Source organism: Trichechus manatus, unplaced genomic scaffold (genome assembly GCF_000243295.1).
Source record: "Trichechus manatus latirostris isolate Lorelei unplaced genomic scaffold, TriManLat1.0 scaffold00109, whole genome shotgun sequence".
Lineage (NCBI taxonomy): Eukaryota > Metazoa > Chordata > Mammalia > Sirenia > Trichechidae > Trichechus > Trichechus manatus.
The window spans coordinates 8938464-8959528 of NW_004444045.1; the positions used below are offsets into that span (position 1 = coordinate 8938464).

The 21065-nt window shown below is 36.0% G+C and overlaps 1 protein-coding gene across 9 annotated transcripts in view; it reads right to left on the minus strand.

Moving 5' to 3' along the window:
• NSD3 (nuclear receptor binding SET domain protein 3) overlaps positions 1 to 21065 on the minus strand; it is a 104321-nt gene that overhangs the window by 39312 nt on the left and 43944 nt on the right. For all 9 annotated transcript variants that reach the window (XM_023737854.1, XM_004383405.2, XM_004383404.2 and 6 more), the window contains 7 exons: positions 16852 to 16923; positions 16351 to 16513; positions 11214 to 11368; positions 9082 to 9597; positions 7049 to 7175; positions 2625 to 2725; positions 268 to 313 (listed from right to left, as the gene is read on the minus strand). In XM_023737854.1, coding sequence (XP_023593622.1) covers positions 268 to 313; positions 2625 to 2725; positions 7049 to 7175; positions 9082 to 9597; positions 11214 to 11368; positions 16351 to 16513; positions 16852 to 16923 — 1180 coding nt within the window. The remainder of the gene's footprint in view (positions 1 to 267; positions 314 to 2624; positions 2726 to 7048; positions 7176 to 9081; positions 9598 to 11213; positions 11369 to 16350; positions 16514 to 16851; positions 16924 to 21065) is intronic.

The window sequence follows — 21065 nt, forward strand, 5'->3', positions numbered from 1 at the left end:
GTTGGAAATGGTATCGTCTACATGGTGTTCTCCAATTTACCAAAACAAATAAGACTTTTTCACATGGAGGCACAGAATAAGATCAACTCTAAAAGTCACACACGCACACAAACACTGGGGAATATTGCAATTTCACACAAATTATTGACTGGAGAGCAACAACAATGATTTACAGAGACAGACAAAAATACATGAAGTACAAATAAGTAGTTCTTAAAAACTGGTTTTAATCAAGGAAATGCAAAGTAACATTATATATTAACTCACCTTTCTGTAATCCAGTCTTCACTGTAGCCTGAGGAACGCTTTCAACCTGTATGGGTAGAAAAATACAGAATTAACAAGGAATTTTTTCACTTTTAATTAATACAAGAAAAAAAAAAAAAACTTTCCTCAATCTAAGTAATGCTGAGTGATCACTAATGTATCTGAAATCTGAAGCCAGTCCCATCTTCTGGGTGAAGTTCTCTGTCTCAAGGCCAGGAAGGGTTTAAATGCTAGCTGCCTTGCTGAATACCAAGTGACATCACACAGCCACATGCTCTCCAGTAAAGACTTTTCCCACCATTCCCTTACTATATGAAGAGAACAAGAATAGTTTCTTCAGTGTCCGGGAGGCAGGAGAGGGGTTGTTTCTGCAACCAGCCCCAGTGTTGCTATAAACCCCTCCCACCCCAAAGATGTTAGGATAAATTTTTACTTACTATGATACTCAGGTTAATGTAACTCACGCCACTTTAAGACCCTTCCGCGCCTGCACTCACAGCTAAGTTGCTGGGAATCAGGACCCTCTCTGTAGAGAGTGCTACAGGGCTGCATACAGCTGGAAGCTCAATACTTTTGCTGCTAGTACAAACTTAAGAAAGTAAGTTTGTGATATTGCAAAAGCACTTTCTTGAGTGTCTTATGAACAGTGTCTTGATCCTACATTAGGAGAGCGAGATCAGAAGTTATTCTGCCAATGTATATGTAATCAACCAAACCCACTGCCACCGAGTCGCTTCCGACTCATAGCGACCCTACAGGACAGAGTAGAACTGCCCCGTAAGGTTTCCAAGGCCGTAAATCTTTACGGAAGCAGACTGCCACATCTCTCTCCCACGGAGTGCCTGGCGGGTTCTGGGTTCGAACCCCTTTTTTGTTCGCAGTTGAGCACTTTAACCACTGCGCCATCACAGCTCCTTACGTATATGTAAAACACATGGCAATTTGAGGATTGAACCATTGGAATTAGAGAAAGGATGCTGTTGGAGGAGTTTCTGTTTAAGCTATGAATTGAATTTTATGTTTCTTTAAGATGTGAAATATGCATGTTGAAACACATTTTGTAAATATTTAAGGATTGTTCTAAGCTTTTTAAAAAAAATTTTTATTTTTTTTACAACAGGTAAAAAACATACAACAGAAGCGCTTTTATAAGATACAATTAGTGATACAAATATAAAATCTTCTAAACAATCACTGGTATTGTGGCATTAACAATTTGTCCCATTTTGCTTATTAATTTTAAACTGACTAGTAACAGGCTGAATTTGGGAACCAGCTGGCAAAATCACAATAAATTTTGATAATGAATACTGTAGATTTGCAAGAGCTTACAAAGTTTTTTGGAATATAATTTCCTAAGTATGAAAGTTAATATAGTAAATGAATTAGTATATTATTTAAATTTTAGTTAAGTATTTCTGGGAAAATTGTTTTACATGCTTGGTGATACCACAGATTAACCACAGAGAGTCAGTCACCTTTTAAGTTTGGAAGTTTAAAATTATAAGGAAATAATTAAAATAGAAAAGTTCATACTCTTCCATAATAAATGGTTTAAAAATACAAAGCTTACTGGAACTAATTCTACTCAGAATTCTTTTTGTTCAATAGTGCTGTCTGGGCTATAAAAACAGATATTCTCTCACTTTAAAAAAATTAAGAAAAATTCTGATTGTGAGTTTAATTCAAAGCAGCAATGGTTTCTAAAAATTTCTTTGAAAAGGTAATTCAACATGTATATTACCCCCACTGATTACATTGGTTTAACACCCTTCAGTCAAAATGCCCTCCCTTTCTAAAAATTTAAATATAATTTATCTGACAACCTAATTACAGGTGAGTGCCATTCCACTGGAGGAAAATAACATTCCAAAAAATCTGTGATATCAACAGGAAAACCAGATCATCTCTGATTATTTCTTAAATATAACTCTTATAGTTAATTTGATTTGTTAAAAAATAAAAACCATACATACCAGCAGCTTAAACCAAAAATCAAAATTAAAAAAAAAAGGGGGGGGGGAGGCTCAATGATGGTTCCAAATAAAAAACATGAAATCATTTTGCTCATAACAGAAATTTCAAAATAAATGTGAGGGATTCTTTAAGAGTCTTACAGTACTGGCCTTCCATCTCCTGAAGCCTGACTGTTTTTCTATGAAAATGCTTAAAGCAGAATCACAGGGACGATTGTGTTACAATCAGGCACTGGAACCCACCAGAACAAAAACAGAGTCCAGAGAGGAAACCAGGGGTGGAGGGTATGGGCAGAGGGAGGTTTTTCCTTTTAGGATACCAATATAAGCTACAGTATTTACAAATACAATGTTTTAACTCTCTACATGTAGGAAGCCAACCTGCTCCTTTTTGATCTTCTTCTTTGGCACAACCTCAGTGGATTTCTCTGATTCCGAACGAGTTCTAATTGATCTTCTCTGTTGCTTCTTTTCTACTGAGCCTAAGAGATGATATAAACAAATAAATAAAAACTCATTAAGAATATCTTGACACTTAAGTAATTAATATATGACCAAATTCCTTGCTTTTCTTACCCAATACTTTTTGGAATTTTTATTTATAAATCATTAAAAGGCCATTTGGGAGTACATAAACATTTTTATAGATCAAATTCTAAAGGCTAATAAGCTGAAACTGGGATTTTAAAAGGACACTAAATTATACAAATAAAAGGAATTGAATTTTAAAAAAATTATAAAGTCAAGTTAAAACAGCACAGATATAGTTTAAAGGCAGGTAAATACTTTCAAGTAAATGTAATTGAAAGGATGGATGAGAATGGCTTTATTACCCAGTTGACATTAGGAATTATTGGTTCAAAATTCAATCAGCCTACAGACTGCATTTTAACAAACGAATTAAGTTAATTCTACATGTAAAATGATTAACAGTGCTTGGTGCATAGTTTTGCTATTTTTATGATTATTATTAGCAAACAAAGGGTAAAAAAATCAGGAAAGGCACAAAAATATGACCCAAAACCTAGCCATTAATATGACTTTTAAGGGACTTGTTATACTTTAGAAAGAACTCCACCAGGCGCTCCTTGGAAACTCTATGGGGCAGTTCTACTCTAGTCTATAGGGTTGCTATGAGTTGGAGTCGACTCGACGGCAACAGGTACGGTATGGTAGTCATGGGAAACTTAAGAGTTAAATCAAATTATCAAGCTTTTCCAAGTCAGATGCTAAAACAAGAAACTACTAACATTTTTAAATAGTAAAATCATTTCAATGTAAACAGAAGGAAACTCACATGGACCCCATTTTTAGAAAAGGATAAAACTCAGACTGAAGACCACAACTTTTTAAAAGAACTAAGTCAGAAATGATTTCACTGTGACTGAGGAGGAATGATACCTTCAGTGCACCTGTTCTCCACCTGTTCAGTGCCTAAAACCAAACGAAACCGGTTGCCCTCGAGCGGATGCCGACTCACAGCAACGCTACAGGACAGAGGAGAGCTGCCGCATAGAGCTCCCAAGGCTGAAATCTTTATGGAAGCAGACTGCAGACTGCCACATCTTTCTCCCACGGAGCATCTGGGGGGTTCGAACCACTGACCTGAGCGCTTAACCACTGCACCACCAGGGTTCCTTTTCCAGTGCCTGGACTACCTAAATAGTCCTCCTGGATAATAATCACCTTTCACTTGCCACAGGAGGAAGCTGCTAAAACCTCCTATAAAATCAGACAGAAGCTACTTCAATATAGCCTTCCTTTAAACTTTCTGGTTTTATTGCTCTTGGCTTCCCTCACCTTAGTCCAAAGTCAAAACAAAGAACAATCCCATTACTTTGTCTGGGGGTAGGGATGGGTAGTTTGATGATAATATATTGTTTCTGAGCCATAGTTATATCAACTTATAGCAGAGAAGACACAGATAAAGGTGATGACTCCTTCCTTTTCTATCACTCTCCTTACACTGATGAGAACGTTTACTAAGACAACAGATATCTTACCCTCATAGATCAACCTGAGGACCCAAAGATCCCTCATTTAGTATATCCTCGGTATTCAAGTATCTACCAGGGAAGAGGAAAATGAAACTGGAACTACTAAAAAACAAACAAAGAATTTTCACTTGTTCTGAGGATGACAATAATTGTTCCCCCAAGTGTAGAAGAGACTACAATCTATAGTCTCATAGAGGATAAGGCAACATGACTTCTTAAAATTATTCTGAAAGCCACCCAAAGAACATATATATTCTACTAGATTTAAAAACCTTTAAAAAGTATTATGTTCATGTTCTAAGGGAGGGGAGAGGAGTATCTCTGGATTTAAAAATAGCCCAGAAGTCTAGTGTGAATGCAAAAGCAATTCTTCAAGAAACGTGTCACTGCCACACATTTGATGTATCCCCTAAAGTTACAAAAAAAAAAAAAAAACCCTCAAGAATTCTCCCTACATAATTAACACCAACCAACACGAGGATGCAATTGGTTTTTGAAGGGAGAACAAGTCTCTACTCAACTACTGAATTAATTTTCACAAGAAGCAAAATGGTCATTTTACAGGACAAAATATGCTTATAACTACAGCTGGTAACTAAATTTAAACTAAGGTCAACGCTTTAGGGCACCCATCATGAAATTAAAGCTCCAGTCTTAACTTACAACCTAAATTACATGTGCCACCCTAAGGAAGAAATAAGGCTGACTTTTTCCAGATATAAAGAATTAAAAAAGAAAAGAAAATTTATAGCAGAACTTAAATCTTATAATTAAAAGACCACCTGAGCTACCACCAATGACCACCCTGACAAGGAACACAAAAGAGAGTCCCTGATGGAGCAGGAGAAAAGTGGGGTGCAGAACTCAAATTCTAGTAAAAAGACCAGACTTAATGGTCTAACTGAAGCTGGAGGAACCCCAGAAAGCATGGCCCCCAGACTCTCTGTCAACCCAGCACTAAAACCATTCCCGAGGCCAACTCTTCAGACAAAGATTACACTGGACTATGGGACATAAAATGATACTCGTGAAGAGTGTGCTTCTTAGCTCTAGAAGATTCACGAGATCAAATGGGCAGCTCCTGTCCACAGGTGAGATGAGAAGGCAGACAGGATCAGGAGCTGGTTGAATGGACGTGGGAAATCAGGGGTGGGAAGGAGGAGTGTGCTGTCACAGTATAGGGAGAGCAACTAGGGTCACACAACAATGTCTGTATAAATTTTTGTATGAGAGACTAACTTGAATTGTAAACTTTCACTTGAAGTACAATTAAAAAAAAAAAAGACTACCTTAAAATAAAACTTTCAGTAGCGAGAGGAAAAAACAAAAGCTCCATTAAAAACAAAAGTAAAACATGTGAATTAATATCAGTCTAATATTATATATGAAGAATTCAATTTCTCATTAATTAGGAGAAAGTAGATGTTTAAATAAAGATTCTCCTAATCTCGGTATCCCATTTAAATTCAGACAAATTACCAACAGTTTAGTGTAAAGAGAGATAATAAAACCGATATACCTAACTATGGAAAGCTGAGGCCAAAAGATTATTTTAAAATGCAAAGATGGGAACAAACATTTTCAATCATGGCTAATTAATGCAAAATCTTCTATTTACTCATTCTTTCAACATTATACTTTCATTTTTTATTATAGTATCTTGAAATGATAAAAGTTGTAAATCTGGTTCTGGAGAGTTATCCCCTCTCTTTAAATCAGCTTCCTTTCCTAATTCAATTTTGGATAAAGGTATGCTCTTTAATATGCCTGGTCCAATATATGCCCCATCTCCTCAGTCACCACCTTCCCCTGTCCATTTTTTTTTTTTTTTTTAAAGAAAGCTAGCCCCAAGTCTTTTCTGGAACAAAGGTTGTTTTTATTTAGCTCTTATACTAATTAGAATCTTACTTGACATTTCCATTACAAAAAGATTTACCCCTTAATGCCACTCAGTCACAGATTTGCCTGAGTTACTACTGATTTAAGATTAAGACCTTAGGTCTTAAAACTTTAATCCTTCCAGAAAATTATTTGATCAGTTCTTATATTTCAAAAACCATTTTAAAAGACCAAAGTGAAATTCCTTTCTCCTAAATTAAGATTCAAAATGATCAAGTTAGTTGATACCCAACTCTTTTCTTGATGGCTATATGAAGCAACAGAAATACTACTAATGCAATACTTTCATATAAACCAAACCCACCAGACTCAGTTAAAACTATAAGATCCGTAGTAAGTCAGTCTCTTAATAAAAATTACTTTGAACATTTCAAAAGCACCTAACTGACCACAGGAATAACACAGCTTGATTTTCAACTCATGGTATCTGTTTGTCAGAGATCAGATTATAATGGGAGAATTAGGCCCTAGGACCCTCAACTACTACTAACCTCTAGCACACCTAGGAATCATTAAAGAGGGCTGGCAGCTGCCACCTTGTTTTCAATGTGGGATAAAGGAGAAAATGCTAAGAATCTGTTAATAGTGCTAGGAAAGTAAAGCTGTTATTCTCATGCAGAGAGAATCAAATGGTGCATTTACTTAGATACGTTTAGATTTTATAGCTATACTCTTTTAATTACAAAATCTGCCTGTTACTGGAATTCCTACAGGAAAAATAACTGTTACTATGAATAAAGTTCTCTAGTCCCTAACCCATTTTTTCTTATTGAAAGAATTACTTTTACAATTCTTTTATTAATACAATTTGACTTTTGACTACCAAAAGTTTCTTAAGAACACAGCTATGTGATAGAACAGAACTATGACCTCTCAAAATGGGTCTACATACTCTTCATTCATACCAACCTGTAGGACCAGACGCTGCTTCAGGAGATGACATACTCTGAGTTGCCTTTTCATTCCTCTGGTATGGTGTAGAAATTATAAGCCTGTCTTGTCCCCTGACACTTATTTCCGTTTTGTTACCAATTCCCTTTAAAATAAGGCAAAGTAAAAACTAGGTGATTATCAGGCAAATGGCATCATTGACTTACAAAGATGGCTTAAAACGATGATAAACTGCTTGAATTGTATAAGGTCCTTCATTTTATTACCTTACCCATCATCAGAACAATTTTGTTAAATCATTAGACTATATTCTAAAATGTAAAATGAGCTCATGAAGAAAAACCAATTTGTCTAAGTCCAGGTGATGAATATCGCTAAAAATGAACCTGCATCAGCTAATTTTCTGTGAAAACCAAAGTATTTTCTGGTTTGAATAGTTATCTCCCTTTATACATAATATAGTATGAGAACTCTAGTTATTTTCATTTGGTAAAGTGCCCTACTACACAGATAAAAATGTCAATATGTCTTGAGAGACAATATTCTTAGATACAGAAATACACCATTCATGGTGACCAAAATGTACACTCAATAAGCAAGTGGAGCAGACAGAAGGCAGGTATGATTGCAATTCTGCCTCATTTTAGGTATTTTTAACCTGGTGAAATAGAAGGAGTGGTTTCTAAATAAATATATATTCTAAAGGATCAAATTTATTGTGGATTTCCTTTCAATACCACTCCGGGAGGTGTGTGTAAGACAAAGTTTGATTTGTGTATCCAGAAGCAGATAAAACTGGCTCCAAGAATGTAGGCAATTTGCATTAAAAAAAGATGCAAAATATTCATTTGCTATTCAAAGCCACCAGGAGAATCAAGTAGGTACTGCAACTTAAGTTTTTACAGGTAGGTTGGAATAGCTGTTAGTTGCCATCCAAGTCAGCCCCAACTCATGACGTCCCCACACACAAGGGAACAAGATGCTGCCTGGTCCCGTGCGATCCCCATGATCAGTTGTAGATCAGACCCATTATGATCCACAGGGTTTTCACTGGCTAATTTTCAGGAGTAGATCACCAGGCCTTTCTTCCTAGTCTATCTTAATCTGGAAACTCCACTGAAACTTGTTTAGCATCACAGCAACATGCTAGCCTCGACTGACAGATGGGTGCTGGGTGCACACAAGGCACATAAGGTGCATTCCTGCATGGAAGGCGAGAATTCTACCACCTTCCAGCTAAGTTAACCAACCAGTTGCCATAGAGTCAATTCCTACTCATGGCAACCCCACGTGTTGCAGAGTAGAACTATGCTCCACAAGATTTTCAAGGCTGTGACTTTTTGGAAGCAGACCACCAGGCCCATCTTTGGAGTTGCCTCTAGGTGGGTTTGAACCACCAACCTTTCAGCTAGCGCTATTGAGTGCTTAACCCTCTTGCCACATGTCAGGCCCCAAGGCTGGCTGAAGGATGCACTTGGTTTGAAGAGGCTATTTTCACCTCAGCTATCACCACTGTTAATTGTTGCAGAACAAACATAGCTCTGGTATTTCTCTAAAATGCAGTGAGACACCTATGCTAACATGGGCCAGCCTACCAGATAGCTAGTGCAACCAAACAGGTCAGCAGGTCCAATTATTACAGTGGCTTTTCAGACAACCATTAGCTCAGATAACTGACAAAAATGATTCAATATGAAGCACATTCTGCAACTAAGAAAGACTATACAAACTAGAAACAGGCAAAGTGTTCCAGTTTTTTTCCACGACTTTAGGGAGCTAAGCTCAATTTTGGCTGCACAGCTCAAGATTAATATAGTACAGATGGAGGTATTGCAAAACAGAAAAAACATAACAAAAAGAAAAGAAAAAAAAATAGCCATTTTGCCTATTCTTTTTTGTCCCATCTTAAACAGAGTATTCGACTGCACATTTCCAATGCAGTGGACACGAGGGATATTTAAATTATACCCTTGTGTTGGTTTTTTGTTTTTTTAATGCCTATGTTGATTATTTATTGAATACCCTCCACAAAAACACAAAAATGGGAATACCTTTGTTGAATAAACAAACTGATCGATAAATTTCCCATCTCCTGTGGCATTCTGAAGAGCAAACACTTGTTCAATTTTCACAACAGGAGACATGTTACACTTCTGCAGATCCAAGCTCCCTTTGTGCATTGTAATGGAAGCTGGTAAGGATTTCCTTGCTGCTGCTGTTTTCCACGCTATTTTAACAGGAGGTGGTTCTTCCTCTTCCACACTTGTGTGCCGCCTCTGGCTGTGTCTCCGCATTTCAGTACTTGATGGGGAGGAAACTGCCTCCCCTGTATTGGTCTGTTCTGGCTGAGTGTTCGGCACGGATCTTGGTCTCCGGGTTTTTTTAACTTCGGCTTTGGAGGCAACATTCTTTTTAGCTTGAGATAAAGCCTCCTCAGGCTGTTTATCAATATAGATAAACGTATACTGTTCTATTCTTTCTTCTCGAGTCATTTTCAATGCTTTCTCTGCGTGGGCAATGCCAATATCCCATTGAGCACGTTCCCTCTGAGGTCGGGGTTTCCGAATCTTTAAAAAAGATACAGGCATTTTAGAAGATACTTTAATAAGTACATTTAAACAAACATGTACTTCTCGTGTGATCCTGTTACCTTTTCAGGTATATATGAAATGAATACTTTCAGTTTCTTCAGTTAAGTTAGTGAAATGTTCTATCTCCATAACTTCGATAAATGAGTATCACTATCAGGTGACATGAAAGTCTACTCCCAATTATCTGTCCTTCCTTTGTTGACTACTCTGCTGGACAAGTCTCCCAAGAGGGAAACATCCCTCTTTATACATCATATTTATAAAAAAGAAAAAAAACCTAGCAATAATGAGGGCAAAGGGAAGAAAGAATAGAATGCAGAAATAATTACTTTCAGTGTCCAATAAAGCACTAACACTAAAAATGACACCTCAAAGCACCCATTTCTTCCCCATATCTAGGGGAAGGGGAGAGGTCAGGGGATTATAGACACCATAACAAAGGTAACTGGCAGAGCCAGCATTTGAAGCTGTGCTGCTAGTCTGTATCCTAATGCAAGCAGGGGCCAGAATGAAGTAAAAGGAGAGAGTCCTGAGGAGCACATGAAAGCTGACAAGACATAGGATAACAGCCACATATGTGAGAGAAAAAATAAACCCAAATCACAGTTTCCATTGGTCTCCATGTCTCCCTGTCCAGGGTTGATCAGAAGACTTTGAATTGGCAAGAGAGATAAGAAAACTTTGAATTGAATAAAAGTGTGTCTATGTGTGATGACCAAAAAGCAATTAGGAGTTATCCACAGAACTAGACTGAAGTAGCCAGAAACTAGCTAATGAACTATGAGAGAGTAGAGTGTACCCTGGACACTGATGTACAAACCTGTAAAAGCTAAGTCTGATAAAATGAATCAAAATTCTGTAATTAAAATTTAGCTTTCAAAATGTAAAAATATGACAAACCTCTCAATCACAAGAGACCCACATTAAAATTAGTTGAGCTTGAACATTTCAACCAGGCAGATTATCCAGAGTTCATGTCAAAACTCTAAAATATCCACCACCACATCAAACACATTTCATTTCAGCCTAGTTCCATCATTTGTGTGACCTGGTTGGTCCAGTTACTTAAGCTTTTTGTGCCCCCATCTATCTGTAGAAATTGGAATAATAGTATCTATCTCATAGGTTGTTATGAAGATTAAATGAGTTGATTATATAAAATGCTTAAAACGGTGCCTAGCTCACAGTAGGTGCTCACGAAGTATTGCAAAAATTTTACTTTTATAAAACAATTTTGCTAAATAAGACTCAAGAGGAATTATGAAAGGATGCTTAAATAGGGAGAGGGATAAAAATCCCTGGCAAATTTTACATTTCACTAGCATCTTGTAGGCTTATGCACATTAATTCAATTCACAATAGAATCTAACAATGCACTAAACAGGTAAAGTTTTTAATAGTACTATAATGTTGTTTATGTAGCATATAAAACTTATTGATAAATATTTATTTTATAAAATTATTAAAACTGAATGGAACTTAAAGGAGCTAAAATAAATCATTCTAACAACTGTCTGAATTCAAGTATGAAAAATTCTACTAAATTAAGTCCTTTAGAAACTCGATTAGACTGATAATATATTGTCAGTTACCTTTTGTTTCTCTGAGTGATTGCTGGCTTGTTTGGTTGCCTCGGCCAGTAATTCTTCGTACTGCTTATGACCCTTATACTCCCGTACCCGCTTTTCATGAACCCATGCCCTCTCCGGCTGGTTGCTAAAAAACTGTACGTGGTATTCTCGGGCACCTGTAAGTAAAAATTCTTATTAATAACTTCAGAACATAAACATCCATATACGTTTTGCCAAAAATGTGAACCTAACCCAGGATCCTCACTATCACTCTTACTAAACTGTGTATGTTTCAGATTGTCCAAAGCCATAATCCAACATTTACCAATTACATAAATAATAACTACTATAAAAATCACCTCAAATAATTAAAATTAATACAGCAAATTTTAAGAGAAAGAAAAGCAGAAATTTGCTAATTATCAGATTTATTACTTTGGTTACACAATTTTTTTACTTGCTTCAAATCTTTTTACAGATAAATAGGGGTGTAAATAAACAACGTTTCCCTAAGAAAAATGTGTAACATGCTTTCCTGGGCTTTTAAAAGCCAACTACTAGTCAAACTGCTTTTCTAACCACACAGAAGTATGGTAATTACAGACCGTTGGAGGGGTGTGTGTGCATGGGCAGGGGGAGTCTCTGAGACTCTTTCAGGGGTCCCATGAGGCCAAGACTATTATCATAATAATACCAAGATGTTATTTGTCTTTTTCACTCTGCTGACATCTGCACTTGACAGTGGAAAAGCAATAGTGGATAAGACTGCTGGCATCTTTGCACCAATAAAGGCAATGGGTGGCACCAAACTCTACTAGTGTCCTTGGAGTCTTCACAGCTATGCAAGGGCAGTTAAAAAAAGAAAAAAGTTTCACTTAATATCTTTGATGAGGCAGTAAACATCATTAATTTTATTAAATCTCGGCCTTTACATACATGCCTTTTTAATATTCTATGTGATGAAATGGGAAGTACACATACAGCACTTCCGCACACAGAAGTACGCCTTCAGGAAAAGGACTTGTGTGTTTGTTTGAGCTGAAAGGTAGACGGCTGCCTTCTCATGTAACACCATTTTTACTTGAGAGAATGACTGACAAACTATGGTGATTTGAACTTGAATATCTGGCAAATATTTTCTTAAAAAAGAATAAAACAAATCTGTCATTTTGAAGAAAACAACTGATAGTATTTGTTGCCAATAATAAAGTTGGAACTTTCAAACAAAATTTAGAATTTTGGAAAACTTGTATTTGCCACTATGAGCTTGTCTGCTTCCCAATGATCAAAGAATTTTCTGATAAAATAATTGGTGAAATTAACAAATGTGACGTTTGTACAGGAATGTGTCAACATTTGGAAAATCTGCATGACTCAGTAAGCCAATATTTTCTAAATAACCAATGCATGATGTTATGAGATCATGCAAAGTAAAAGACCCATTCAAAGTGCAAGACAGATTTTTGCAACAGATTTTAATACAAAAAGTTCACTGGTATGATTTCAGATTCCACATTGTAACTAATCTTTAAGAACCAACCACTTGTTCAGTTTTGGTGTAACATCAAAGAAAAATATTCACAATTATCTGAAAAGGCTATTAAAATAACTCTCCCTTTTCCAACTGTACACCTACGTGAGGCTGAATTATCTTCGTATACTTCAACCAAAACAATATATCATAACAGATTGAATGTAGAAGCAGATGGAAGAATCCAGTTGCCCTTAATTAAGCCAGGCATTACAGAGATTTGCAAAAATATAAGACAATATCATTCTTCTCATTAATTTTATTGTTTGAATAATAGTTATTTTTCACAAAAACTTAATGTTAACATATTTTAAGATGAGTTAGTAAATATTTACAAGTTTTCAGCTTTAATTTCTAAATTAAAATAAATAGGAATAGATTAGAGGACTCCCTGAGACTACTGCCCTGGGATACTCCATAAACCTTAAACTTAAACTACCCTGAAGTTATGTTTTAGCTAAATAACAGACTGGCTTATAAAGTAAAGAATATTACTGGTGAGAACTGCATACCTTTAAAAATTATCTATATGAGACCAAACGGCCAACAATTACTCTAAAACAAAGATGAAAGGATAAGGGGACAAGGAAAGCAGATTACTGGAAACGAAACACCCAGAATGGAATTAATGAGAATGTTGACACATTGTGAAAAATGTAACAAATGTCACTAAACAATCTGTGTAGTAATTGTTAAATAGGAACCTAATTTGCTGTGTAAACTTTCACTGAAAACACAATAAAATATTATTTAAAAAAAAAAAAAGGAAAAGATATAATCCAAATAAACAAAAGCTTTTTGGAATTCTCAAATTTTAAGAGTAAAGGGGGTCCTGGGACCAAAACATATAAGAACTGTTGTTTTAGAGCAGTGCTACTCTAAAAAGTGTGGTTCACAGAATAAGTCAGTCTGCGAAAAAAAAATAGTACAGAAGTCATGTGTAGAAACTATAACAGCAATTTGATATTGCTGTGACATCCAGGAGCATGATCATGAGTCTTGCACTAAGTATTTTTTGGGGGTAGGAGGGTCTTTCATGTTTCTAATAATTAATTAATAATTAAAGTACTGATAGATGCTACAACATGGAAGAACCTCAAAAACATCATCATGCTAAGTAAAAAAAGCCAGACCCAAAAGGCCTCATGTTATATGATTCCATTTATAGTAAATGTCCAGGATAGGCAAATCCACAGAAACAGAAGTAGATTAGGGGTTGCCTCGGACTGGGGGATGGGAAGTAGGGAGTGATTACTCATACATATACGATTTCTTTTTTGGGGTGAGAGTTGGTAACAGTTGCACAATTCTGTGAATGTACTAAAAATTGCTGAATTGTACATTTTAAGCGGATGAATTTATAGCATATAAATAATACCTCCATAAAGCTGTTATTAAAAAACTACTGCTGAAAAGAGAAAACTGAAAATATTATCAGAATATGATTTTTGTAACCTAAATTCTCAGATTTCTGATCTCCTCAATAATAAAAAATCAGTTTTTCCAGCACTAAAGTAGGAGATTGTCTAGGGGTACCAGACCAGATTTAAAAAAAAAAACCCCACTGCTGCTGAATTGATCAGGACTCATAGCGACCCTACAGGACAGGGTAGAACTGCCTCATAGGGTTTCCAAAGAGTGGCTGGTGGATTCAAACTGCTGATCTTTTGGTTAGCAGCTAAACGCTTAACCACTGTGCCAACAGGGCTCCACCAGACACTATTAGGTTCATTAATAAAACTAATTTAAATATTTTCTTTGACATATAAATTGTGCTTTCATTTGCATCCCACAAAAAAGCTGAAATTAGCAGGTTTTCATAAAGTAATTAAATGTGAAAGTCTGTATATAATCTCAAAAGGATGCTTTTCTAAAAGAAGAGAATTTAAGTTCACAACTCTCACATGATGCAATTTCCTAGACAGCTCTGGAGGCCCAGATATGGACGTGAATTGTTTAATCTAAGAAGGCTTGGTCCTCTTGGGCAATCCTTGTCCCTTTTTCTTCCACTGATAGAACCATAGACCACAGACTGTCAGAGCTGAAAAGTACTGAGAGATGACTAGTCCGACACTCTCAGTATACGTATGAAGGAACTAGGACTGCCTCTCTGCAACCTCTGTAAACCATGACTACTTTCTCTTTAATATAAAGTAGGGTTTAAGAGCTGAGGCTGTGGAATAAAATTTCTTTGAGACTTTATTTACTTATCTGAAACACAGGATAACAGTAGCTACTTAATACTGTAACTGTTACAAGGATTGCATAAGAAAATATATAAGAATTGCTTAACACAGTGCCTTACACAAAAGTAACATTCAGCAATGTTGGTTTTTTTTACTTCTGCATCACTGATGCTTCCAAGCTACTCTAACTTTTAATCAGCAGGTTATAATGACAAAAAAAGATAATCAAGCTGGGTTGCCTTCTAAACCGGACAGATTCCTGGTGATGTAGCACAAGAGTTACAGATATGTTAGATCCTATCACAGAGTTGACTTGTCAGACTAAGTAGACATTTTTCTCCTCATCACAATGGACAAGGACCAAGACAGAAAGCTTAACATGAGAGAAAAAGAAATAGGTGCGAAGTTGTCACATACAAGAATGAAGGATCATCCCCAGTCAACAAGCAAGAGTGAGTTCCCAGAGCAAATAATCCAGAAATAAATTACAAGCTCAAACCTTCCTTTAGTTACTAAGCAAGTTTGTTCCAAATGTTAGAATCTCAGGAATCCAATCCACATATTTTGGTCAAACCCAGGAAGAGGAATACAGATAAAGTTAGAATACTTCTTTCCTTAATGATTTTTATTAACACTCCTAAGATAAGATTCTATGCTACATGGCTAGATTCAAGTTGTACTTGCAGGTCATCTCAAATTTATAAGAATGCATCCAACAAATTTATAAATTAAAAAAATGTAAGGGAGGTGGAAGAAAGCATTCTGCAAAAGTTATCAGGATGAAAAGCAACTGTCTGGGAAAAATTACTACCCATAGGAGTCAATGATGAAATAAAAATGTTCAAAAAAGGCTTTGGCCCACATGCCTATTAAGTTCATATAAGATATCTTATCACTTAGCCATCTGCTTTCTTTTGGAAATACAAAAGGTCAGTCAAACTGAAGTCTTTAAAAAAAATAAATGTTAAAGAAATTGTAAAGCAAATATAAGATGTTATAAGGGAAAACAACGACTAGATCAGTTGTAGAGGTTTCTCTCAGTTAAGATGACCATAATTATTTCCAAATCAAAAGCCAAACCAGTTACTGTCGAGTTGATTCCAACTCACGGCGACCCCATGTATGTCAGAGTAGACTTGTGCTCTATAGGGTTTTCAATGGCTGATTTTTTGGAAGTAGACTGCTAGACCTTTCTTTCAAGGCACCTCTGTGTGGACTGGAACCTCCAACCTTTTGGTTAGTAGCCCAGTGCATTAACCATTTATACTACCCAGGGGCTTCATAATTATTTCACTGGTCATGAAAAACTGACATAGATAGATGTGTATATTTTTGTGTCAGGGTATATATTATGTGTGTATTCTTACATTCATATACAACATTTAAAATTTGCTTTTCTTTACTTCCAATCTTTTATTTAATATTTACTGTCTTTTCTTACCTCTTGTGTTAATTTTGGTATGAACCTCAAGCTGGGGATCACTTGAAACCATACAAGGCCACCAAGGATAGGTTCCCACCTTAGACCAAACAAGATCGCCAACCTGGAATTTAACACCAGTGGATACTTCTGTTGTTGGAACGGGAGATAACATTGGCTGAACCTACAAGAAAAGGTCATAAAGCTTCATTAACAGAGAAATTAAAACCCCATCCCAGATATCAAAAATAGGATTGATGGTTTCTGTTGCTGAATTCTTTTGTTGGTAAGGCATCTTGAGAATTCACATGATGAATTAAAAAAAAAAAGGTCATAGATTTGAAGACGAAAATAATTTACTGGAAATATCTACCTCTTAAACTAGCCCTAAGATGTATTTCAGTGTAACTTCTGAAATAACAATGTACAGAACTATAATAATACAATATGTTGCAATGTATTGACTCTGCTTTCACCTTCTTAAACCATACTTGGCTAGACAGTATCAATAACACAACTCACCAGGGTTTCCTCTTTTGGTACTGGATCTTCTCTTGGTTTTTCTGATACAATGTCAACTCTCTCATTTGGTCTCTAGGTGGAAAGGTACAGGTGAGTAAAACAAAATGGCAGCAAACCAAATAATAACAACATACATAAAAGGAATCAAAGAAAACTAAATAGTAAAGAGAAAAAAGGACATTTACTAACTGAACAATATAGAGTAAGAACACAACTTACACAGTACATGATGGTATGTCTTAATATTCCTTTTCCATTCCACACTAGAGCTATAGCTCCCACTTCTTACTGTATTACTTTTAAAATCTATTTTCTAATTAAACAGGCTTTTTTTTTTTTAACCTATTAGAGTGAAGAAAAACAGGTACCCTGAGTCTGCTAGTAAGATGTAACTTGGAACTTTTCTGGAAAGCAATTTGGCAATATGTATGAAAAGCCTTTTTGACCCAGAAAATCCATTTCTAAGAATGCATACTGAAAAAGCATTGAGAGGTATATAAAATATAAATGTTCAGAGATATGCATGCCTGTGCTGCTCATAAGACCAAAATATTAGGAACAATGTAGATTTTTTAAAAATTAAGAATTAAATAAATTATAGTATAAATAGTGGAACAATATAAAATTTTAAATGATATGTAAAAATAACAACATAGTTATCTGACAATAGGGAACTGCAAAAGTTTGTGTGGTATGATTCCAATCTTGGAAATATAATTTTTTTATGTACTTTGCACAGAAAAAAAGACTAGGGGGTACAACCACTATTGAAAATGATGTAGTGCTTCCTCAAAAAGCTAGAAGTAGAAATACCATATGATCCAGCAATCCTACTCCTAGGCATATATCCTAGAGAAATAAGAGCTGTGACACAAATAGACATATGCACTCTTGTCCACTGCAGCATTATTCAAAATAGCAAAAAGGTGAAAACAACCTAAGTGTTCATCACCAGATGAGTGGATAAACAAAATGTGGTATATACATACAATGGAATATTTTGCGACAATAAAGAATGAGTACACGAAACATAACATGGATGAATCTGGAGGACATTATGCTGAGTGAAATAAGTCAATCACAAAAGGACAAATATTGTATGGAATCACTTTTATAAAAAGTGAAGAATAGGTTTAAACATAGAAAGCAATGTTCTTTGATGGTTACCAGGGATGGGAGGGGGAAGGAAGAAGAATCACTCATTAGAGAGCAGACATGTGTTAATTCTGGTGAAGGAAAAGGCGATACACAATACGGGGGAAGTCAGCACAGTGTGACCAAGGTAAATGAAGACGCTGAGCAGTACACAAGAATAAAAGGACAACTACGGTAAATCCTGTAACATATACAATTCTGCAACAACAGCTGTAACAACCAAAAATTTGTGAGTGGTTATATGCGTAGATTTGTATGCTATATAGGTGAGAGAGTGTATGGGAGTACATGTGTGTGCATATACAGGTATAGCTGTGGGCATTTGTATATTCATGTTTGTATGTGCTTCATATATATTCATATATATAATAGAGCACATAGCGGGTAAGTTATGGAAACTTCTTAGGCATATCCAAACACCTCGTGGGACTGAGTTACTGGGCTTGAAGGCTAAGGAGCAGTCTTGGGGGACATCTAGGTCAACTGGCATAACATAGTTCATAAAAATAATGTTCTACATCCTAGTTTGGTGAGCAGAGTTGGGGGTCTTAAAAGCTTGCGAGTGGCCATCTAAGATACAATTATTGGTCTCTTCCTATCTAGAGCAAAGGAGAGTGAAGGAAACCAAAGACTCAAGAAAGCAATTACTCTATAGGACTAATGGCCCACATGAACCACAGCCTCCTCTAACCTGAGACTAGAAGAACTAGATGGTGCCTGGCTACCACTACCAACTGCTCTGACCAGGGACACAGTAGAAGGTCCCGGTTAGAAAGGGAGAAAAATGTAGAACTAAACTCAAATTTATAAAAAAGACCAGACTTACTGGACTGATAGGAGACTGAAGGAACCCGAGACTACTGCCCTTAAGACACCCCTTTAACCTGAACAGAAGTCACTCCAGGAGGTCACCTTTCAGCCAAATAATAGATTGGCTTATAAAATAAACAATAACACCCATTAGGAATGTGCTCATCAGAATTGCTCAAAATCAAGAATGTGACGGCAAGGAGGAGCAGGGAAACTGGAGGGATGGAAACGGGCAAGGCAGGGTGGAAATGAGGAAAGTGCTGACACATTGCAGGGATAGCAACCACTGTCACGGAACGATTTGTGTATGAACTGTTAAATAGGAAACGAATTTACTGTGCAAACTTTCACCTAAAACACAATATAATGTTCAAAAAAAAAAAAAAAAAGCTACAAGGATACAAAAGGTTATCACCAGGAGATGGATTAAGTGACTTTTATTTTCCTTGTGCTCTTCTAGATGTCATAGTGTCTACAATAAACATTACATTCTCTAAGCATTAAACCCACAAATATTTTATCAGAAAATGAATTTCTATAACCTTTGGGAGGCAATTTGGAAGTATCTATCAATATTCAAAACAGGTACACTCTTCAATCTAGCAATTACATTATAGGAACCTATCCTACAGAAATATACAAAATGAAAAAAATCTATGTAGAGGGATGATAATTTCAGTATTAATTGATGTCAGTAATCTATACGTCTATCAACATCATCTAAGTTTATTTTATTTAAAAATAATCTGTATGTACCTTGAAAATATTTGGCACAATATATATCAAATTGGTAACAGCAGTTATCTCTAGGGAACTGGATTAGGGAAAAGGTGAGGGAAGATCTTCTATACTTTTGTATTATCTGAAGTTTCTGTAAAAAGCATATTACTTATGTAATTTAAAATATTTCTAAAATTTCTCACTTGTCAGAAAAAATTAATTTAGATGGTTTAAAAAGAGGTAGCATAGCCATTAAATTTGGTCTTAATTCTGCTAAATATGGCTAATTCTAGAAGCTACTTAAAATTCTCATTCAATTAACTCAAGACATTTAAGACACTGTTATAAAAAGGTTTTTAACTGTTAGAAAAATGGTATTTTTTGTAAACCAGACTAATATCCCAAACCCCAAGTACAAATAACTTATTCAACAGTGCCTACAACTTTCCAGGCACAGTTCTAGAAGCTGGCCATACAATGGTGAAACAGATGGGATACCTGACCTCATGAAGCAAATAAAAAACATGAATAAACATGCACTCAGAAAGTAAGGGTTATAAAGAAAAATAATGGGGTGTGTATGTGTGTCTATGTTTAGATATAAATTATAATCTGAGACTCAAAGGAAAAGGTGTTTAGGGAAAAGAACATTCCAGGAAGTGACTGTGACATGTATGAAGCCCTTGAGGTGAAGAAAGTTAGAAACTTTAATAAGGCCAGTACATTAAGCAGGACTTAAGTGCCTCCAAGGAAGCAAGAGGTTACCGAATGAGAGCAGAGAAGGTAGGCTACATTATGAAGGGTTTGTAAACCATGCTGAAGTGCTTGGATTTAAAGCTCAGTGAAAAGCCACTGAAGAAGTTTAAGCAGAACACTAACACGCATCAATTTATGTTTTAAAAAGATCATGCCAGCTGTTACCTGGACAATATTTTGGAAGGGAGCAAGAGTGGAAGCAGGCAGTTTAACTAGGTTACCATAGTAGTCCAGATGAAAAAGACAGTGGCAACTTGTTGACAGGCACAAAATTAACTCATCTGATTCTTGTGTGGTGGTACCATGAATATGTAATCTAGCAGGACACACTACTGAGCAATTTAAGGAAAGAATAATCTATGTTTAAATGAAGAATTCTTTTTCCTTAGAGTCGTAACTAAGTGGTTTAGAAATACTGCTTGCATAGGTCTACTTGGTAGCTTCATCTCAGTCTACAGATGTAGCTTAAACCTTCACAGAAGCTTCTCATTCCAGTCAATCTATAGCAGGAAGACAGGGCCACCTGAGGAAACACACATGTAGCCAAGAAGGCAAGTCACCTTCCATCACACATTCAATCTTCATGATGTCTGGATCTAAGAGATCTCTGCAACTCTGTCTGGAGACAGACAGGGAAGAAGTCTTTACCATACAACATCCTACTATTAGAAGAATTGAGCTGAAACCCATTCAGTTTCCCCTTTCTGGATTAAAGATAGGGTTTCCTTCAGAACCTTTTTATTATTCAAATGTCCTTTTTTTTTTTTTTTTTT